Genomic DNA, 22,244 nt, shown 5'->3' with positions numbered 1-22,244 from the left:
TTCCAGAGCGGCTGCACCAGTTTGCATTCCCACCAACTGTGCAAGAGGGTTCCCGTTTCTCCACATCCTCTCCAGCATCTATAGTCTCCTGATTTGTTCTTTTTGGCCACTCTGACTGGCGTGAGGTGATATCTGAGTGTGGTTTTGATTTGTATTTCCCTGATGAGGAGCGACGTTGAGCATCTTTTCATGTGCCTGTTGGCCATCCGGATGTCTTCTTTAGAGAAGTGTCGATTCCTGTTTTCTGCCCATTTCTTCCCTGGGTTATTTGTTTTTCGGGTGTGGAGTTTGGTGAGCTCTTTATAGATTTTGGATATTAGCCCTTTGTCCGATATGTCATCTGCAAATATCTTTTCCCATTCCGTTGGTTGCCTTTTAGTTTTGTTGGTTGTTTCCTTTGCAGTGCAGAAGCTTTTTATCTTCATAAGGTCCAAGTAGTTCATTTTTGCCATTAATTCCCTTGCCTTTGGGGATGTGTCGAGTAAGAAATTGCTACGGCTGAGGTCAGAGAGGTCTTTTCCTGCGTTCTCCTCTAGGGTTTTGATCGTTTCCTGTCTCATATTCAGGTCCTTTATCCATGTTGAGTTTATTTTTGTGAATGGTATAAGAAAGTGGTCTAGTTTCAATCTTCTGCATGTTGCTGTTCAGTTCTCCCAGCACCATTTGTTAAAGAGACTGTCTTTTTTCCATTGGGTGTTCTTTCCTGCTTTGTCAAAGATTAGTTGGCCATATGTTTGTTGGTCTAGTTCTAGGGTTTCTATTCTATTCTATTGGTCTATGTGTCTGTTTTTGTGCCAATACCATGCTGTCTTGATGATTACAGCTTTGTAGCAGAGGCTAAAATCTGGGATTGTGATGCCTCCTGCTTTGGTCTTCTTCTTCAAAATTACTTTGGCTATTAGGGGCCTTTTGTGGTTCCATATGAATTTTAGGATTGCTTGTTGTAGCTTCAAGAAGAATGCTGGTGCCATTTTGATTGGGATTGCATTGAATGTGTAGATAGCTTTGGGTAGTATTGACATTTTGACAATATTTCTTCTTCCAATCCATGAGCACGGAATGTTTTTCCATTTCTTTATATCTTCTTCAATTTCCTTCATAAGCTTTCTATAGTTTTCAGCATACAGATCTTTTACATCTTTGGTTAGATTTATCCCTAGGTATTTTATACTTCTTGGTGCAACTGTGAATGGGATCAGTTTCTTTATTTGTCTTTCTGTTGCTTCATTATTAGTGTATAAGAATGCAACTGATTTCTGTACATTGATTTTGTATCCTGCAACTTTGCAAAATTCATGTATCAGTTCTAGCAGACTTTTGGTGGAGTCTATTGGATTTTCCATGTATAATATCGTGTCATCTGCAAAAAGTGAAAGCTTGACTTCATCTTTGCCAATTTTGATGCCTTTGATTTCCTTTTGTTGTCTGATTGCTGATGCTAGAACTTCCAACACTATGTTAAACAACAGCGATGAGAGTGGACCTCCCTGTCGTGTTCCTGATCTCAGGGGAAAAGCTCTCAGTTTTTCCCCATTGAGGATGATGTTAGCTGTGGGCTTTTCATAAATGGCTTTTATGATGTTTAAGTATGTTTCTTCTATCCCGAACTTCTCGAGGGTTTTTATTAAGAAACGTTGCTGAATTTTGTCAAATGCCTTTTCTGCATCGATTGACAGGATCATATGGTTCTTATCTTTTCTTTTATTAATGTGATGTATCATGTTGATTGATTTGCGAATGTTGAACTAGCCCTGCAGCCCAGGAATGAATCCCACTTGATCATGGTGAATAATTCTTTTTATATGCTGTTGAATTCGATTTGCTAGTATCTTATTGAGAATTTTTGCATACATATTCATCAGGGATATTGGCCTGTAGTTCTCTTTTTTTAATGGGTCTCTGTCTGATTTAGGAATCAAAGTAATACTGGCTTCATAGAATGAGTCTGGAAGTTTTTCTTCCCTTTCTATTTTTTGGAATAGCTTGAGAAGGATAGGTATTATCTCTGCTTTAAACGTCTGGTAGAACTCCCCTGGGAAGCCATCTGGTCCTGGACTCTTATTTGTTGGGAGATTTTTGATGACTGATTCAATTTCTTCGCTGGTTATGGGTCTGTTCAAGCTTTCTATTTCCTCCTGATTGAGTTTTGGAAGTGTGTGGGTGTTTAGGAATTTGTCCATTTCTTCCAGGTTGTCCAGTTTGTTGGCATATAATTTTTCATAGTATTCCCTAATAATTGCTTGTATTTCTGAGGGACTGGTTGTAATAATTCCATTTTCATTCATGATTTTATCTATTTGGGTCATCTCCCTTTTCTTTTTGAGAAGCCTGGCTAGAGGTTTATCAATTTTGTTTATTTTTTCAAAAAACCAACTGTTGGTCTCGTTGATCTGCTCTACAGTTTTTTTAGATTCTATATTGTTTATTTCTGCTCTGATCTTTATTATTTCTCTTCTTCTGCTGGGTTTGGAGTGTCTTTGCCGTTCTGCTTCTAGTTCCTTTAGGTGTGCTGTTAGATTTTGTATTTGGGATTTTTCTTGTTTCTTGAGATAGGCCTGGATTGCAATGTATTTTCCTCTCAGGACTGCCTTCGCTGCATCCCAAAGCGTTTGGATTGTTGTATTTTCATTTTCGTTTGTTTCCATATATGTTTTAATTTCTTCTCTAATTGCCTGGTTGACCCACTCATTCGTTAGTAGGGTGTTCTTTAACCTCCATGCTTTTGGAGGTTTTCCAGACTTTTTCCTGTGGTTGATTTCAAGTTTCATAGCATTGTGGTCTGAAAGTATGCATGGTATAATTTCAATTCTTGTATACTTATGAAGGGCTGTTTTGTGACCCAGTATGTGATCTATCTTGGAGAAGGTTCCATGTGCACTCTAGAAGAAAGTATATTCTGTTGCTTTGGGATGCAGAGTTCTAAATGTATCTGTCAAGTCCATGTGATCCAATATATCATTCAGGGCCCTTGTTTCTTTATTGACCGTGTGTCTAGATGATCTATCCATTTCTGTAAGTGGAGTGTTAAAGTCCCCTGCAATTACCAAATTCTTATCAATAAGGTTGCTTATGTTTGTGAGTAATTGTTTATATTTGGGGGCTCCTGTATTTGGCGCATAGACATTTATAATTGTTAGCTCTTCCTGATGGATAGACCTTGTGATTATTATATAATGCCCTTCTTCATCTCTTGTTACAGCCTTTAATTTAAAGTCTAGTTTCTCTGATATAAGTATGGCTACTCCAGCTTTCTTTTGACTTCCAGTGGCATGATAAATAGTTCTCCATCCCCTCACTCTCAATCTGAAGGTGTCCTCAGGTCTAAAATGAGTCTCTTGTAGACAGCAAATAGATGGGTCTTGTTTTTTTATCCATTCTGATACCCTATGTCTTTTGGTTGGCGCATTCAGTCCATTTACATTCAGTGTTATTATAGAAAGATATGGGTTTAGAGCCATTGTGATGTCCGTAGGTTTCATGCTTGTAGCAATGTCTCTGGTACTATGTCTCACAGGGTCCCCCTTAGGATCTCTTGTAGGGCTGGTTTAGTGGTGACGAGTTCCTTCAGTTTTTGTTTGTTTGGGAAGACCTTTATCTCTCCTTCTATTCTAAATGACAGACTTGTTGGATAAAGGATTCTAGGCTGCATATTTTTTCTGTTCATCACATGGAAGATTTCCTGCCATTCCTTTCTGGCCTGCCAAGTGTCAGTAGAGAGAATGGTCACGAGTCTTATAGATCTCCCTTTATATGTTAGAGCACGTTTATCCCTAGCTGCTCTCAGAATTTTCTCTTTATCCTTGTATTTTGCCAGTTTCACTATGATATTGTCGTGCAGAAGATAGATTCAAGTTACGTCTGAAGGGATTTCTTTGTGCCTCTTGGATTTCAATGCCTTTTTCCTTCCCCAGATCAGGGAAGTTCTCAGCTATTATTTCTTCAAGTACACCTTCAGCACCTTTCCCTCTCTCTTCCTTCTCTGGAATCCCAATTATGCATAGATTATTTCTCTTTAGTGCATCACTTAGTTCTCTAATTTTCCCCTCATACTCCTGGATTTTTTTATCTTTTTCTCAGCTTCTTCTTTTTCCATAATTTTATCTTCTAGTTCACCTATTCTCTCCTCTGCCTCTTCAATCCGAGCCGTGGTTGTCTCCATTTTATTTTGCAGATCATTAATAGCATTTTTTTAGCTCCTCCCGGCTGTTCCTTAGTCCCTTAATCTCTGTAGCAATAGAATCTCTGCTGTCCTTTATACTGTTTTCAAGCCCAGTGATTAATTTTATGACTATTATTCTAAATTCACTTTCTGTTATATTGTTTAAATCCTTTTTGATCAGTTCATTAGCTGTCGTTATTTCCAGGATTTTTTTTGAGGAGAATTCTTCTGTTTTGTCATTTTGGATAGTCCCTGGAGTGGTGCAGGACTGTGGGGCACTTCCCCTGTGCTGTCTTGAATAACTTCCATTGGTGGGCGGGGCCACAGTCAGACCTAATGTCTGCCCACAGCCCACCGCTGGGGCCACAGTCAGACTGGTGTGTGCCTTCTCTTCCCCTCTCCTAGGGGCGGGATTCACTGTGGGGTAGCGTGGCCCATCTGGGCTACTTGCACACTGCCAGGTTTGTGGTGCTGGGGATCTGGCATATTAGCTGGGGTGGATCGGCAAGGTGCACAGGGGTGGGAGGGGCAGGCTCAGCTGGCTTTTCCTTAGGTGATCCGCTTTGGGAGGGGCCCTGCGGCACCGGGAGGGAGTCAGACCCGCCGCTGGAGGGATGGATCCGCAGAAGCACAGCTTCTGTGTTCGGTGTTTGTGCAGTGCAAGCAAGTTCCCTGGCAGGAACTGGTTCCCTTGGGATTTTGGCTGGGGGATGGGTGAGGGAGGTGGCGCTGGCGAACGCCTTTGTTCCCCGCCAAGCTGCACTTTGTCATCCAGGGCTCAACAACTCTCCCTCCCATTGTCCTCCAGCCCTCCTGTTCTCTGAGCAGAGCTGTTAACTTATAACCTTCCAGATGTTAAGTCCCACTTGTCAGAACACACTCCATCCGGCCCCTCCGCCTTTGCAGGCCAGACTCGGGGGCTCTGCTTGGCTGGCGGGCTGCCCCTCCGTCCCGGCTCCCTCCCGCCAGTCCGTGGAGCGGCCCTTCCTACCCTCTTCCGTGGACTCTCGTCTACGCTTGCCTCCAGAGAATCCGTTCTGCTAGTCTTCTGGCAATTTTCTGGGTTATTTAGGCAGGTGTGGGTGGAATCTAAGTGATCCGCAGGACGCAGTGAGCTCAGCGTCCTCCTATGCTGCCATCTTCCCAGAAGCCTCAAATTTTTTTTTAATGTTGTTTATTTTTGAGAGAAAGAGAGAGAGTGTGAGCGGGGGAGGGGCGGAGAGAGAGGGAGACAGAATCTGAAGCAGGCTCCAGGCTGTGAGCTGTCAGCACAGAGCCTGATGCAGGGCTCAAACTCACGAACTGTGAGATCCTGACCTGAGTGAAATCGGGCACTTAACCGACTGAGCCACCCAGGCGCTCCCAGAATACACTCTTCAAATACAACCTTATTTGGAAATCCCGTACGAAAAATACATAAAATGCTTGCTCCAGCACTAGCTCCTCAGGTAGGTCCAATGGGGTTCGGTGTGAAAAGCAGACAAGGAACAATAAGGAAGAAAGAAATGGCCTAATCAGGGTGGAAACATCACCTCCGGGGCTTGCTGTGTTTGGGCAATCTCTGCTCTGTCTGGGGCTATTCCTCTCCCGGACCTACTTCCTTTCCTATTTCCTTCTCAGATTACACATAGGCCCCTGCAAGGGCTCAACGGTCTTCTCTTGCTGCTCTCGTGTATCATGAACGTGAAACAAATGAACAAATATTAGCATCTAGAAAGTGAAAAACAAAAATGTGGAGTATTTAAAAATACCTAACCATATTCTGTCCATTAGACAAAAGGAGTGCTTTAGAAAAAAAACCTGCTACGATATTTGGTAACTTGTTACCTTTATTTCTGAAAAGTGGATTACATCAAAAATTAAATAGGATCTAGCCGTTGTCAAATCAAAGTGGATTTTATGAGTGGTTGAAAACTCTTCATATACAGACAATTTGCTGATAAAAAAAAAAAAGCATAAAGACCCTCTGGGTCATTTTAAAAAGGGTTTCTGATTGCACTGAAAATGACCCCAGTGTACTACTCAAAGTGAATTTTCATAGCAACTGCAATTACCAAAAATAAAATTAAAAAAAATTACATGTGATTCTACTTCACATGACTTTATACATTGGCTCTATTATATAGAAAAAAATTTCAAATTCCAGGCAATTATCCAAAACAGTATAAATATAGGGATCCTTATTACACTATAAAAGTTAACTTTCTTAAAAGAAAGGCATTTTAGCTTTTGGTATTTCTACGAAGCTTACTGAATCATTACATGTTATTCTATTATTTACAGATAATAAGTATGACAGGTGGATTTGATTATTTTACTCAAAGTGCCTGAAGTGTAAGCAGTCTTACTTCTTGACATTCCAAATCAGGGCTAACATGATAAACACACAGGAAAGGACTCCTGATACGGTTTCTGTTCAGAGTAAGAATAAGTATCAAAAGTAAACTGTTGCATATATAAGTCACACACAGGGCAGGTGAGCTGCCAGGGAGCCATGATGATGGTGAGAGGTGGAACCTTCATAAAGCTAGACCATGGAGATGGTGGTGAGCTCAGATGTGGAGGGGTTGCCCTAATGTGGTACCATCAGACACTACTCAAGGCACCCAAAGTATTAAACACTGACTCTAAAAGCAAGTAAGCAGAGCAGCAGAATACAGGCAGGGAAGAGAATGAAAACTATCCCGACATTTTTACCTGCAGCAGAAGTTCTTGCAGCTGGGCCCGCTTCTGCTTTATCCGTTCTATCCGCCTCTGCTTCTCGATCTTTAAAACATGGGTTATGAAAGAACATGAGCATACGTGGAGTATAAAGTACTGCCTACCTTTCAGTTATCTGAGTTATCAAGAATTTTCCTTCAACCTCCATCCATTTTAACTACCAATATCATTACTGAGGAGCAGGGTTAGGGTTAGGGTAAGCAAGTAGGCATGATAGCAGAATTGTGGCAACTATTATCTATAATGACATCCATCCACTTAACGAATACTTGGCATGCAGTACTTGTCGCTATTTGTTACTCAAGTTCTAATCAGAGTAGTAGCTAACATTTAGTGAATACTTACTCTAGGTGCCAGCAACTCAACCAAGCACTTTACACACATTATCTTAATTCATCTTCACAAAACCCTATGAAGTAAGAAGTACTGCGTTTTGCAAGTAAAGAAACGGAGGTGTCGAGGGTTAAGGAACTGCCAAAGGTCACGTAGTTATTAAGTGGAAAGAGGCAGGATTTGAACCTAAGCCACCTGGTTCCAGAGACTCTATTATTAATTACTTTGCTACATTAGCCCCTAACCTAAAGAATCAGGGAAGATCTCATTTAAGATCACAGTTTAACTGACTTTTAAGTGGGCATAGCTCCTAATTAGCCTGCATATTCAATACACAATTCCAACCTGTAGTAAGGAACATGCTTATGGGGCAAATTTCCCAGCTTCACACAACCATTATTTTCCTCACTCTTTCTGAATTTTCTCTCAGATGACTTCCTCACTGTGTCTTTGGGCAAAAGTCAATGACATCAAATATAACATTTTTCTTGTCTATTCCAACCATGTTTCCTTTTAAAAAAAATTTATTTTTGAGAGAGAGAGAATGAATGAATGGGGGAGGGGCAGAGAGAGAGAGAGAGAGAGAGAGAGAGAGAGAGAGAGAGAAAGGATCTGAAGTGGGCTCTGAGCTGACAGCAGAGAGCCCGACACAGGGCTCAAACTCCCAAAATGTGAGGTCATGTCCTGAGCCAAAGTTGGGTGCTCAATTGACTGAGCCACCCAGGTGCTCCCCACCTCCTCTTTTTTTTAATGACAAGCTTGTTTCTTATTTGCTCTGTATCTACACTAGTATGCACCGGGAGCATCCTCTAACCACTATACCACTTTCATCCTAAATTACTTAACATTCACTCGAAAATCTGTGTGGCTTTCCATATCTGAAAAGATGTTGTAGGACTTTGTATCTGTATCTACAGCTGGGACAGGCCAGGCCAAGCCACTACCTGCCTCTCATGCCCCCCATCTAACACCAGGCCAAGATGTATCGATTCTACCTCTAAAACATTTCTCCAACTTCAGGCCACTGACTTGACTCAAAACATCTCCAATCCACCCCCTCAGTTTCCCTCCTCATCTTCCATCAGTTCAACCCACCAGCAGGGTGATGCCTTAGAATGTGTCCTATCAGCCCTCTTTATAATTCTTCCCACTGCTTACAGGATCAAGTCCCAAAGCCTCGCACTTAGAAAGCTATCTCCTTTAGCCCTGCCTGCACTCTGCTCACACCCAGCTGTGAACAGCCCATGCGGGGCCTCTGGAAGGCCCTCCCTGCCCTAAGCCTCTGGGCAAACACCTACATCTCCCTCATAACTGAGCCCGGCGATTTTCTTCTTTCCTTGAAAAGCCCTCCATTATCTCCCTTTCCAGAGCATCTGTACATATGTCTTTCACAGGAGTAATCAATCAGTTTTGGTAACTCCTTTTGACTATTATTCCTTTTATCAGAATGAAAGCTCCTGGGGTCAGAGATTTTGTCTCATATAATCTTTGGGTAAACATGCAAGAACTGCTAAAAGATTTTTGCTTATTGAGTCTTTGTTATCGGCTTAATATTACTGGTAATAAAAATGATCCTCAGATTCCACTGCATGAGAAAGAGAAAGAGAGGTCATTTCCACTGTAGTGTATGTATAACATCCCATAACTTTTGATGAATGTCTAATTTCTCCATCTACAAGTATAATAATACCAAATAAGTTTTGATTTGCTGAGGGGAAAAAGGGATGGAGAAAAACATGAAACTAACCATATTTATTTCCAGAAACTATAGGTAACCTCAATTTATGGCCATGATAGTACAATTATGTCAAACCAATTTAAAATCAGTAGGTTGGGGCACATGCTCATATAGGACAGATTTTCTATAATGATTAAAGTTAATGGAATAAAAATGTTTCTGCAAACATCATCCCAAAATTCATGCAAGCTGAACATTGTATCCTTTGTGATAAAGATACCAATGAAATACCATCTGGTTGTTACTGATTCTAAGGTCAAAGATAAAAGTTTATTTATTTATTTTTCTTACTTTTTTTTTTTTTTAATATATGAAATTTATTGTCAAATTGGTTTCCATACAACACCCAGTGCTCATCCCAAAAGGTGCCCTCTTCAATACTCATCACCCACCCTCCCCTCCCTCCCACCCCCCATCAGCCCTCAGTTTGCTCTCATTTTTTAAGAGTCTCTTATGCTTTGGCTCTCTCCCACTCTAACCTCTCTCTCTTTTTTTTTCCTTCCCCTCCCCCATGGGTTCCTGTTAAGTTTCTCAGGATCCACATAAGAGCGAAACCATATGGTAGCTGTCTTTCTCTGTATGGCTTATTTCACTTAGCGTAACACTCTCCAGTTCCATATACGTTGCTACAAAGGGCCATATTTCATTCTTTCTCATTGCCACATAGTACTCCATTGGGTATATAAACCACAATTTCTTTATCCATTCATCAGTTGATGGACATTTAGGCTCTTTCCATCATTTGGCTATTGTTGAGAGTGCTGCTATAAACATTGGGGTACAAGTGCCCCTATGCATCAAAGATAAAAGTTTAAACACAAGAAGTAAACAGCCAGTTTGATCCTATTTATTTTGGGGAGGGGGATCTATATAGCAAGCATTTCATCAAATATTATCTCTATTCATGAATTATCAAAAATCTATTGTATAGAGTGCTCAGAATTAAACTATAATAAAGTAAGTATCTTCTCTAAGAAACAGTAAAAATCAAGTCATTTAATTTCTATGTCCCTCAGTTTTACCAGGAATTCAGTCAAACTATACATCTTTCTAAATCTCCTTCTAGTTCTAAAATCCTGCACAGAAGAGTCTGCTTAAAAAGAAAAGGAAAAAAAAGGCATAGTATACATGTACAATTAGAAATATTTTAATATTATATGTATTTCTAAATTAAAATGCCTCGTAAAATAAAGCAAACTACTATCTATAAACAGATTTTGCTCACTTACCTCAAGATTTTGACATTCCTGAGCAGAATTGGTAGGCAGACCAATCCACTTGATTTCTTTTTTTTCCTTTGAAATTATGTTCATTGCCATTAGCACATTTAAAGCATCATAAACTCTTCTCCTAATATTCTTCTGGTCATAGGCCTGCTAAAAAATAATTTTTAATGAGTGATAAACTCCAAGGGTTAAGATACAGTCACAGGATATTAAGATATTTAACTAATATTATTATTATTATTGTATCTTTAGAGTGCTTAAAGAATTCCATAGCCAGTAAAATACCCTTCAAAAGTAAAGAAGAGATAAAGATACTTCCTAACAATCTAAAACATAAAACAATCTAAAAAATAAAGATTATGACACCTACAGATCTAAATTAAGAAACACTAAAGGGCCTTCTTTAAGCAGAATAAAGATGGATGGGATCTAAGATGGGAGTTTGGAGACACAGTATGGAATGAAGACCACTTGAAAGGTAAATCTGTGGGTATATCTCAATTAACCTCATTGTATAAAACAATACGTCTTGTGGAATCAAGAATATATATAGAACTAACATACGTGACAATAGTATGTATATCAGAGGGGTAATGTTAAAGTGGGCTGAAACCCTGCATTGTCTGGGAGGATATTAGACTCTGAAAAGAATGCATGTTTCAAGCTCTAGGTGAACAGTGCTTTCAAGTATGTGGTCCAAGGACTAGTACCGATCTGCGAACTGTTACTAGTCTACAATGAAAATAGGGAACTTGCACAAAACATCATTACATAGAGCACTAAAACACACTGTTTACTTCAGCTGATTTTTTGTTTTGTTTTGTTTTGTTTTTAATGGCAGCAAGATTTTCTCAGTGAAAGAGACTGTTTCAACTTAGATTGTGGAAAAAGTCCATTTTATTGTGGACAAGCAGTTCCTAAGAACAAAATCCAATCAATCAAATGCCATGATAATAAAGGATGCTGGAGTACACTGAATCCATTTAAGTACAGAACTAAACTTATATAAATAGAAGATTTAAGTTATAGAACTGAGTGTAAATATTAGAATTCCTGACACTGTAGGGGCACCTGGGTGGCTCAGTCACTTAAGCATTTGACTCTCGATTTCAGCTCAGGTCATGATCTCATGGACTGTGAGTTTGAGTCCCATGTTGGGCTCTGTGCTGACAGCGTATAGCCAGCTCGGAATTCTGTCTCTCTTTCTGCCCCTTCCCAGCTTGTGCACGCACTCTCTCTCTCTCTCAAAATAAATAAATAAACTTAAAAAAACCCTGAAATTCTGACACTTTAGAAATAACAATAATATTGGGGCGCCCGGGTGGCTCAGTCGGTTAGGCATCCGGCTTCAGCTCAGGTCATGATCTCGCGGTCCGTGAGTTCAAGCCCTGCTTCAGGCTCTGTGCTGACAACTCAGAGCCTGGGGCCTGTTTCAGATTCTGTGTCTCTCTCTCTCTCTGACCCTCCCCCGTTCATGCTCTGTCTCTCTCTGTCTCAAAAATAAACATTAAAAAAAAAATTAAAAAAAAAAAAAAACAATAATATAGTAAAAAATATGAGGAAGAGGCAACAAATTAAGTCTGCTTATGTTCTCCTTGATATTTTAAAGGGTTTGGGATTCAACACAGATGAACTATTCAGACAGATGAACTAACCTCTAATAATAGAGGTTTGGCACAATATATTCATTTAAAGTCATAATAACAACCATAATAATATTATTCTTTTAACAACTATCACGAATATAGTCAATCTGAATCCTGTGGTAGAGAGGAAAAATAGGAGATATAAGTACATATAAATATATTAACTTTTTCCTCTCTATAATCAACATACTGGTACAGGTGATAACAAACAAAAGAAATAAAATATTGAAGTTACTTAAAGTTATAAAGATAATCAACTAAAGAACTAAAGACTACAAATCTTCCAAATTATCAAAAAAAATAATGCAGAAGGGAATAGAAAAAAACCCAACCCTTGCTTCTATTCAGGGGTGAGAATAGGAATGGTTAGTAAAAATGTATGTTGGATGATGAAACATGTTAAGAAAAAATGCCTCCGTACAGTGACATCTGACTGGAGACATCTGACTGACACTGGAGGAGAAAAACCATTTGGCTCCTTAGCAAAGAGACTCAGACAAAGGAAATAGCAAGTGTAATAGTCTCATAAGGAGCATATCTGGCATAGTCACCCCAAAACAAAAAAATAAAAAACCCACCAATCTCATTCATGACCAGTGTAAAACTCCTAAATTTTCAGGAAATTATACAGAATTTGATTGAATTCAATATCCATTTCTGATTTTTTTTAATTAAGAAAAATGAGAGAGGGGCGCCTGGGTGGCTCAGTCGGTTAAGACTTTGACTTCAGCTCAGGTCATGATCTCGCAGTCCGTGAGTTCAAGCCTCACGTCGGGCCCTGTGCTGACAGCTCAGAGCCTGGAGCCTGCTTCAGATTCTGTGTCTCCCTCTCTCTCTGTTCCTTCCCCGCTCATGATCTGTCTGTCTCTCTCTCTCTCAAAAATGAATAAATGTTAAAAAAAAAGTTTGGAGAAAAATGAAAGCAATGTTATGTATGCTATAGTGTAGTAACTGAGATAGTGCATAGTAGCAGATGAGATCAGAGAGGTAATGGGCCAGGTCACATAGGGTCTTGTAGAACATTTTGAGAACTTTCACTTTCACTCAGAATCAGAATGCCATATATCTTCTCTACAGATGCCAGAGAAAAGAAACATCTAATGGCTCACAAGAAAAATCTCAAAGTGATCCAAAAAATATAAATAGTTCCACTCACAGTCTCTGAACACAGGTAATAAAAGTGAAAATTCAGACAAACAAACAAAATTCCCTATCACCTGGAACTATAAAAATTCTAATGCCATTCTTAGGTCAGAGAGGAAATTAAAACCAAAGTTGCAGAATATCTAAAGTAGAACATTATATCAGAATCAATGGGATATGGCTAAAGCAGCGCACAAGAGGAAAAGTCACAGCCATAAAGATTTTCATTACTAAACAAAAATAATAAAAGTAAATAAAGTATACATCAGAGTCTATAGGGTAGAAAAGTAACAAAAGTAACTTCAGGAAAGACAAGAGAATATTAAATGAAGATTAAAAAAAGAAATTAACTGCAAAAGAGGAGGGTCAGTACAAATTCAAGAGATGGTTTGTTGGGAAAAATAACTGCAAATAATTTTTGAAAATTTTTTAAAAAATTAATGTTTATTTACTTTTGAGAGAGTGAGACACAGCATGAACCAGGGAGGGGGAGAGAGAGAGGGAGATACAACTGAACTCACAAACCTCAAGATCATGACCTGAGGTGAAGTCGGAAGCTTAAGTGACTGAGCCACCCAGGTGCCCCTGCAAATAATTTTGAGAACACGAATGAAATGGAAAATTTCCTAAGAATATATAAAACACCAAACTGAATCTAAGAGAGAAAGAAATTTTTTTAATGCTTATTTCTTTTTGAGAGAGACAAAGTGTGAGTGGGGGAGTGTAGGAAGAGAGGGAGGCAGAGAATCTGAATCAGGCACCAGGCTCTGAGCTGTCAGCACAGATCCCGATGTGGAGCTGGAACTCACAAACTGTGAGATCATGACCTGAGCCGAAGTTGGAAGCTTAACTTACTGAGCCACCCAGGCGCCCACAACTGAGTTTTTAATAGACATGTTCACCTATTATTTTTTCAATGAAAAACAAGACAAAATTTTCTAATTGACTTGGACATAGAAGAAACACTAAAGGACTCAGAAACATCTCCAAAGTCATTCAAATAAAAATATTCCTTTTGTAACCCCCAAAACTATGTTTTAAAAATACATGTTCATCTTTATGTTTAAATATATAATAAAAGAATCCTTTCTAAAACAAAACAAACAAAAAGTCAACAACAAAAGAACTCCCCAGAAGACAATATGAAACCCTCAAGTAAAGGAGTTGGGGATTCCCTAGCTTGTCTGAGTCCTTAAATCAAGGACACAGTCACCCCAGAGATACACTGTTCCATCACTCATCACATCAACGTCAAGGGAATGATCTACCTACCGAATCAGCTGCCAAATGGTTATTTGAATTGGTGAACTCTGATACCAGCTCATCAGCCACTTCATTATATGATGTTGTACCTTTCCGCTGAACTTTCTCACACACTTTCATGGAAAAATGTCTCAAGCCTTTTCCATTTTTATCTCCTTTTTTGCTTCGTTTACTAAAAGAGAAAAATATATTTATACACGAGACTTCCTTTACAAAAAAATAATGTGAGAATATAATTTGATTTTTGTTTCAAGTGGTAAATTTTAAAGAATTAAAAAAAAATTTTTTTTTGTTTATTTATTTTTGAGAAAGAAAGACACAACGTGAATTGGGGAGGGGCAGGGACAGAAAGAGACACAGAATCCAAAGCAGGCTCCAGGCTCTGAACTGTCAGCGTAGAGCCCGATGTGAGGCTTGAACTTGTGAACTGCGAGGTCATGACCTGAGACGAAGTCGGACGTTCAACCAACTGAGCCACTCAGGTGCCCCTCAAGTGGTAAATTTTAAACTGAATTAGAAATGAAGAAACGTTTTTGAACTTACAATGTTATATATAAACTTATAATGCTTTTGCCTTACAAGCTTAATAAAGTATGAAGTTAGAGTGCTTTTCTACACACATCATTCATTTATTCAACAAGTATTTACTGACCAGTAACTTACTATTATGTGCCAGGTACTGTTCTACACACTAGGAATAAATCCATGAAAGGAACCGACAAAAACACTGCCTAGCCTAGTAGAGTTTACATGCTTACCTTTTGGTATTCTATGTATGCTACAGTTCTATTTCACCTAAAATTAAAAGTACCACTTTCATCAGTTTCATTTATCTACTAAATTTTCAAACAGAGGTCATACTATTAATAACGGATCTAAGTCTTCAATTATTTTAAGTTTGGTTAATGCCTAGGCCCAAACTTTGATAACTTACTAACATTTTCAGGGGTTCAATTTAATTCTACTAATTTCTGAGTGCCAACTATATGCTAAGAACTGGAACAAGGACTAGAGCACACAAACGACAATTGAGGCAAAATCCTTTCTCTCAGTACTGAGTCTTGGCAGACGGGAGAAAGACAAAACAGACCTAAAAGGACAGAGAATTCCAATATAGTAAGGTAAGTGCCACGTCAGTTATTTACAATATTCATGGGAATTAGGAAGAGGGACATCTCATTTAACCTAGAGGAGGAAGACTTGCTGGGGTAAAAGCCAAATGAAAGCAATAAACAAAATGAAAAGGCAACGTATGGAATGGGAGAAAATATTTACAAACCCTTTATCTGATAGGGGGTCAATATCCAAAATATCTAAAAAATTCCAACAATTCGTTAACAAAAAAACCCACACATCCAAATTAAAAAATGGGCAAAAGACATGAATAGAAACTTCTCTGAAGAAAACACACAAATGGCCAACAGCTATATGAAAAGGTGCTCAACATTGCTAATCATCAGAGAGCTGTAAATCAAAACCACAATGAAGTATTACCTCACACCTGTTAGGATGGCTATGTTTAAAAATTGACAGAAACAAAAGGTAGGTGTTGGTGAAAATATGGAGAAATTAGAACCCTTTTACAAATGGAAAATGGTACAGTTGCTATGAAAAAAGTATGAAGGTTCCTCAAAATATTTAAAATAGAATTTCCATATGATCCAGAAATCCCACTTCTGGGTATATATCCAAAAGAATTGAAATCAGGATCTCAAGGAGGCATTTGCTCTCTCCTATTCACTGCAGCATGATTCACAATAGCCAAGATATGGAACCAACCTCAATGTCCATAGGTAGATAAATGGACTAAAAAATATGGTTTATACATACAGTGGAATATTATTTGGCCTCAAAAGAGAATGAAAGCCTGCCATATGCAGTAAACAAGGATGAACCTGGAGGACATTATGCTAAGCCAGTCACAGAAGGACAAATAATGCATGATTCCACTTGTATAAGGTGTCCCACACAGTCAAACACATAGAGGCAAAGAGCAGAATGGTGCTTGCTGGAAGGAAAGGGGAAATAGGGAATTGCTCAATAGGTATAAAGTTTCATTTACGCAAAATGAGCAAGTTCTAGAGATCTGCTGATACAACCTAGTGTCGGTAGTCAATGATAATGTACGCTTACAAATTTGTTAGTGGTAAATCTCATGTTAAGTGTTCTTAACACCAGCACCAGCACCAGCACCAGCACCAGCAGCATCACCACAAAGATAAACATGCACTTGATCACGTTCCACCAGTATAATTATATTCATTTATAAATTATTTACATGTTCTGTGTTACATACCTTAAGAAATAGACTAAATGTATTTTTTAAAAGAATGAAGTAAGGATATCTACTTTCTTTTTCCCAAATTCCCAAAGAATCACGTGGCCATTCACTGTGGTCAGACTACTGCTGAAATACTGGGAAGACATTAAAGGTGTTAAGTGGGGGAGTGACACAGTGAGATTTTTAGTTAGGCAGAGATTCTGGCTGCAAAGTAGAAGATGTACTTACGAGGGGCAAGAGCAGAGACAGGAAGAACAGCTGAGAGGCAAGCCAGGCAAGAAATATCAAGTCCTGAAACTGGGGCAACTGGTAGGGTTGGATAAGAAGAGACGGCTTTGCATAAATTTTAAAGATAAAAATCAGTAGAAGGAAGTGACTGATGTGAACGGTGAGAAAGAGGGAAATAAGAGAATGACCCTCAGGAAGAGGCATCATTTACTGAGATCAAGGAGACATGAACAAGTTCATGAGTTCCATTTTAAACCTGCTCATCTGCACAGTCCAATACCTAGGTATACTCACACGCAGCTACTGAGCACTTGAAATCTGGGAAGTCTGAATTGAGATATGTTTTAAGTATCAAATACACACTGAGTTTCAAAGCTTGTATGAGAAATCAATGTAAAATATCTGAGTAACCTTTACATTAATTACATGTTGAAATATAATATTTTATTTGTTTTTTAAGATTTATTTTGAGGGAGAGAGAGCTTGTGGGTGAGTGGGGGAGGGAGGGAGGGAGAGGGAGGGAGAGGGAGGGAGAGAGAGAGAGAGAGAGGAGAGAGAGAGAGAGAAGAGAGAGAGAGAGAGAGAGAGAGAATATGCCAAGTAGGCTCTTCACGGTCAGCACGGAGCCTGACATGGGGCTCAAACTCATGAACCATGAGATCATAGCCTGCGCCAAAATCAAGAATCAGACACTTAACTGACTGAGCCATCCAGGTGCCCCTGAAATATAATATTTTAGATACACTGGATTAAATAAGAGATATAAAAATTAACTTCAGGGGTGCCTTGCTGGCTCAGTTGGTAGAGCACACAACTTTTGATCTTGGGTTTGTGAATTCAAGCCCCATGTTGGGTGTAGAGATTAAAAATAAAATCTTACCCTGAGATCATTATTACCCTATATATTAACTAACTTGGATTAAAAAAAAAGAAATATCCAGACACTAAAAATAAATAAATAAAATCTTTAAAAAATTAATTTCATATTTTTTATTTTTTTAATTATTATAAAATTAAAAGTCACATGTGGCTCCTATTACATTTCTATTGTGGGGCACCTGAGTGGCTCAGCTGGTTAAGCGTCCGACTTTCACTAAGGTCATGATCTCACAGTTCATGAGTTCGAGTCCTGCATCAGGCTCTTCTGTGCTAGCAGCTCAGAGCCTGGGACCTGCTGCGGATTCTGTGTGTGTTTCTCTCTGTCCCTCCCCTGCTAGTGCTCTGTCTCTCTCTCAAAAATAGTAAACATTAAAAAAAAAATCACATTTCTATTGGTCAGCAATGATACAGAGTCTGACATGTCAATAGAATTTCCCAATCAATATATTCAATAGATAGTTAAATATGTAAGTCTCACTTTGTAAGTGAGCATATAGGATAGGTCACTTACAAACTTATCAGCATGTGTACCATGCCAACCTTCTTCCTATCAGTCTCAAAGGATTAGGTATTCCTCTTTGTTTTTAAATCTAACCTTTTTTAAAGATAACAGCTTTATTGAAATATAATTCACATACCGTAAATTCCATTTTTTAAAGTATACAATTCAGTGGTTTTTAAGAATTATGCAACCATCACCACAATCTAATTTCTTCACCCTAAAAAGAAATGCTGTACCCACTGACAGTCATACCTCACTCCCTAGCCCCTACTATTCTACTCTCTGTTGCTATGGATTTGCCTATTTGCCAAAGTCAACTTTTCAACTTGAGTTTTTCACTCCAGTGCTTCTGTTTCTGTATTTGCTCTCCTTTGAGCTGTTCTATCCAGTGTTTGTTCTTAATATATAACTTTATTGTGAAACTGGAATCTGATAAAGACTTCAGATCCAACTGCCACTTTAAAGGTAATACCAAGGACAGAAGAACATGTTAAATTACACTACAGGGATGCAATAAGCAAACTTTTTTTTAAAGTGTATTTATTTTGAGAGAGAGAGAGAGAGAGAGAGAGAGAGAGTACACATGAGTGTGAGCAGGAAATAGGACAGAGAAGGAGGGAGAGAGAATCCCAATCTGTTTAGCATGGAGTCTGACGTGAGGGGCTCATCTCAGGAACTGTGAGATAATGACCTCAACCGAAACCAAGAGTCAGATGTTTAACCAACTGAGCCACCCAGGTGCCCCAGTAAGCAAACTCTTTAGGCTTTCTCTTTAGGATACATAAAGTGGTTTCTTCAATTAAAAATCTGTAAGGGAAAAAAAGAGGGAGGGAGGGAGAGAGAAGGGGAGTTAGGGGGGAGGATAGATACAGAAGGGGAATCTACAGATTTTATAAGACATATAAATTTATTTCAAATAGACTATAACACACACACACACACACCAGTTATAGGGGACTCTGGGAAAACAGCAATAGCAGTATAGTTTTCAAACTCTCCAAATCCCCATATAAAAAAAGAACAACTAGACAGCAAAACCAAAACTCCATGATAACACTTACAACAAAAGGAAAGGGGTCAAGCAGTTATCCTGCTTTCTTATAGTAACTGTACCTGCAGGTAAATAAATAGTAAAAGAGGGAAAGTGTCTTTATATAAAAATAGTGCCAGGGGCGCCTGGGTGGCGCAGTCGGTTAAGCGTCCGACTTCAGCCAGGTCACGATCTCGCGGTCTGTGAGTTCGAGCCCCGCGTCAGGCTCTGGGCTGATGGCTCGGAGCCTGGAGCCTGTTTCCGATTCTGTGTCTCCCTCTCTCTCTGCCCCTCCCCCGTTCATGCTCTGTCTCTCTCTCTGTCCCAAAAATAAATAAAAAAACGTTGAAAAAAAAAAAAATAGTGCCAGTAGTTAGAATAACACTAACTGCAACTCACAAGAAATTAAGAGTTATAACCATTAAACACTGGTTGTGTTACCATCATTAAAAAAAAAGAGACAATGGAAGAACACACATTATCTATAGTCTTGCCAAGGATCAAACACCAGTCTACAAAGCCACTGAATCCTATTGCCAAACTACACGAAACACCGAAAACAGGAAGATACTGAGATGCACATGAGTATGAAATCAAGAAGATCTAGACTGTGGGAAACTGCAGAGGACAAATAGCCTAGTTTCAACAACTAAAGTATAAGGAAAATAAGGGGACAGAAGGGAAATCTATATATAAAAGATAACTTTTTTTTTAAGATAACTTTTTTTAAACTTTATTTATTTTTGAGAGACAGAGAGACAGAGCATGAGCAGGGGAAGGGCAGACAGAGAGGGAGACAAAGAATCCAAAGCAGGCTCCAGGCTCTGAGCTGTCAGCACAGAACCCGACACAGGGCTCGAACCCACAAACTGTGAGATCACGACCTCAGCCAAAGTCGGGCACCCAACTGACTTAGCCACCCAGGCATCCCTCAACTTTTTAAAAAAATGGACAAGACTAAAATGTGCCAAAGGATGCACATTTAGGTAATAAAACTATTTAAAAATGCAAGGAAGTGATTACTATAAAAATAGGGATAATGGTTAATTATAGAGGAGAGAGGGTATAGTTATTTGCATGGGACATGGCTTCTGGGTTATACTTCTTGATCTGGCGATGGTTATAAGACTGTTTGCCTTAAAGTAATTCATTAGTCATACATTTGCTTTTTGATTTTTCTGTAACTGGTATTTATTTATTTTTTAATTTATTTATTGTTTAATTTACATCCAAGTTAGTTAGCATATGGTGGTGCCACGATTTCAGGAGTAGATTCCTTAATGCCCCTTACCCATTTACACCATCCCCTCTCCCACAACCCCTCCAGCAACCCTCTGTTTGTTCTCTATATTTAAGAGACTTTCATGTTTTGTTCCCCTCCCCATTTTTATATTATTTTTGCTTCCCTTCCCTTATGTTCTTCTGTTTTGTATCTTAAATTCTTCATGAGTGAAGTCGTATGGTATTTGTCTTTCTCTGATTTCACTTAGCATAATACCTTCTAGTTCCATCCACGCAGTTGCAAATGGCAAGATTTCATTCTGATTACTGAGTAATACTCCATTGTATGTATGTATGTATGTGTGTATATATATATATATATGTATGTATATACATATACATATATCACATATATGTATATACATATACATATATCACACACCACATCTTCTTTATCCATTTATCCACTGATGGACATTTGGGCTCTTTCCATACTCTGGTTATTGTCGATAGCACTGCTATAAATACTGGGGTGCTCATAGGCCTCTTCAAAACAGTATACCAGGTATCCCTTGGATAAATACCTAGTAATGCAATCGCTAGGTCAGAGGATAGTTCTATTTGTAATTTTTTGAGGAACCTCCATACTGTTTTCCAGAGTGGTTGCACCAGTTTGCATTCCCACCAGCAGTGCAAGAGATCCTCTTTCTCTGCATCCTCGCCAATATCTGTTGTTGCCTGAGTTGTTAATATTGGCATTCTGACAGGTGTGAGGTGGTAACTCACTGTGGTTTTGATTTATATTTCCCTGATGATGAGGGATGCTGTGCATTTTTTCATGTGTCAGGTGGCCATCTGGATGTCTTCTTTGGAGAAGTGTCTATTCATGTCTTTTGCCCATTTCTTCACTGGATTATTTGTTTTCTGGGTGTTGAGTTTGGTAAGTTCTTTATAGATTTTGGATACTAACCCTTTATTTGATATGTCATTTGCAAATATCTTCTCCCATTCCGTCAGTTGCCTTTTAGTTTTGCTGATTGTTTCCTTCGCTGTGCAGCTTTTTATTTTGCTGAGGTCCCAATAGTTCATTTTTGCTTTGTTTCTCTTGCCTCCAGAGACATGTTGAGTAAGAAGTTGCTGCGGCCAAGATCAAAGAAGTTTTTGCCTGCTTTCTCGAGGATTTTGATGGCTTCCTGTCTTACATTGAGGTCTTTCATCCATTTTGAGTTTATTTTTGTGTCTGGTGTAAGAAAGTGGTCCAGGTTCATTCTTCTGCATGTCACTGTCCAGTTTTCCCAGCACTACTTGCTGAAGAGACTGTCTTTATTCCATTGGGTAGTCTTTCCTGCTCTGTCAAAGATTAGTTGGCCATAGGTTTCTGGGTCCATTTCTGTGTTCTCTATTCTGTTCCACTGATCTGAGCATCTGTTTTTGTGCCAGTATGTAACTGAATTATATTTTACAAAAAAACCCCCAGCAAACAAAACATGACATTTGAAACAGATAGAAATTTGAATACTACATATTTGATATTAAGGAATTATCATTAATTTTCCTAGGTATAACAATGATATTGTAGATATATTTAAAAAGGAGTTAAGATACCAGTACAGAGATTTATGATGAAAATGATAGGATGCCAGGGATTTGCTTTACAATACAGGAGGGAGTATATACAAAATGAGATATGCCATGAATTGATTGTTGTTGAAGTTCAGAGATGTGCACACACAGGAGGTTCATGATACCAGTCATCTACTTCTGCATTTTAAATTCTCTAAATTAAATAGTCTTTTAAAGAGAGAGAAAAAAGAATGGTTTGAGCATATCTTTGATTATTTATAATGGTTTAGTCCTATCCTCAGTTTCCTATA

At 38.7% G+C, this 22,244-nt stretch overlaps 1 protein-coding gene across 5 annotated transcripts in view; it reads right to left on the bottom strand.

The window, feature by feature from the left end:
- TFDP2 (transcription factor Dp-2) overlaps positions 1-22,244 on the bottom strand; it is a 181,530-nt gene that overhangs the window by 13,889 nt on the left and 145,397 nt on the right. For 4 of the 5 annotated variants that reach the window (XM_019438420.2, XM_019438405.2, XM_019438426.2 and 1 more), the window contains 3 exons: positions 14,239-14,401; positions 10,181-10,327; positions 6,857-6,925 (listed from right to left, as the gene is read on the bottom strand). In XM_019438420.2, coding sequence (XP_019293965.1) covers positions 6,857-6,925; positions 10,181-10,327; positions 14,239-14,401 — 379 coding nt within the window. The remainder of the gene's footprint in view (positions 1-6,856; positions 6,926-10,180; positions 10,328-14,238; positions 14,402-22,244) is intronic. The other variant, XM_019438409.2, reaches the window with a different exon arrangement.

This window comes from Panthera pardus, unplaced genomic scaffold, assembly GCF_024362965.1.
Source record: "Panthera pardus isolate Hobbes unplaced genomic scaffold, ASM2436296v1 HiC_scaffold_16, whole genome shotgun sequence".
NCBI lineage: Eukaryota > Metazoa > Chordata > Mammalia > Carnivora > Felidae > Panthera > Panthera pardus.
Note: the sequence above shows the minus strand (reverse complement) of the source record. Positions and strands in the feature narration are given on the sequence as shown.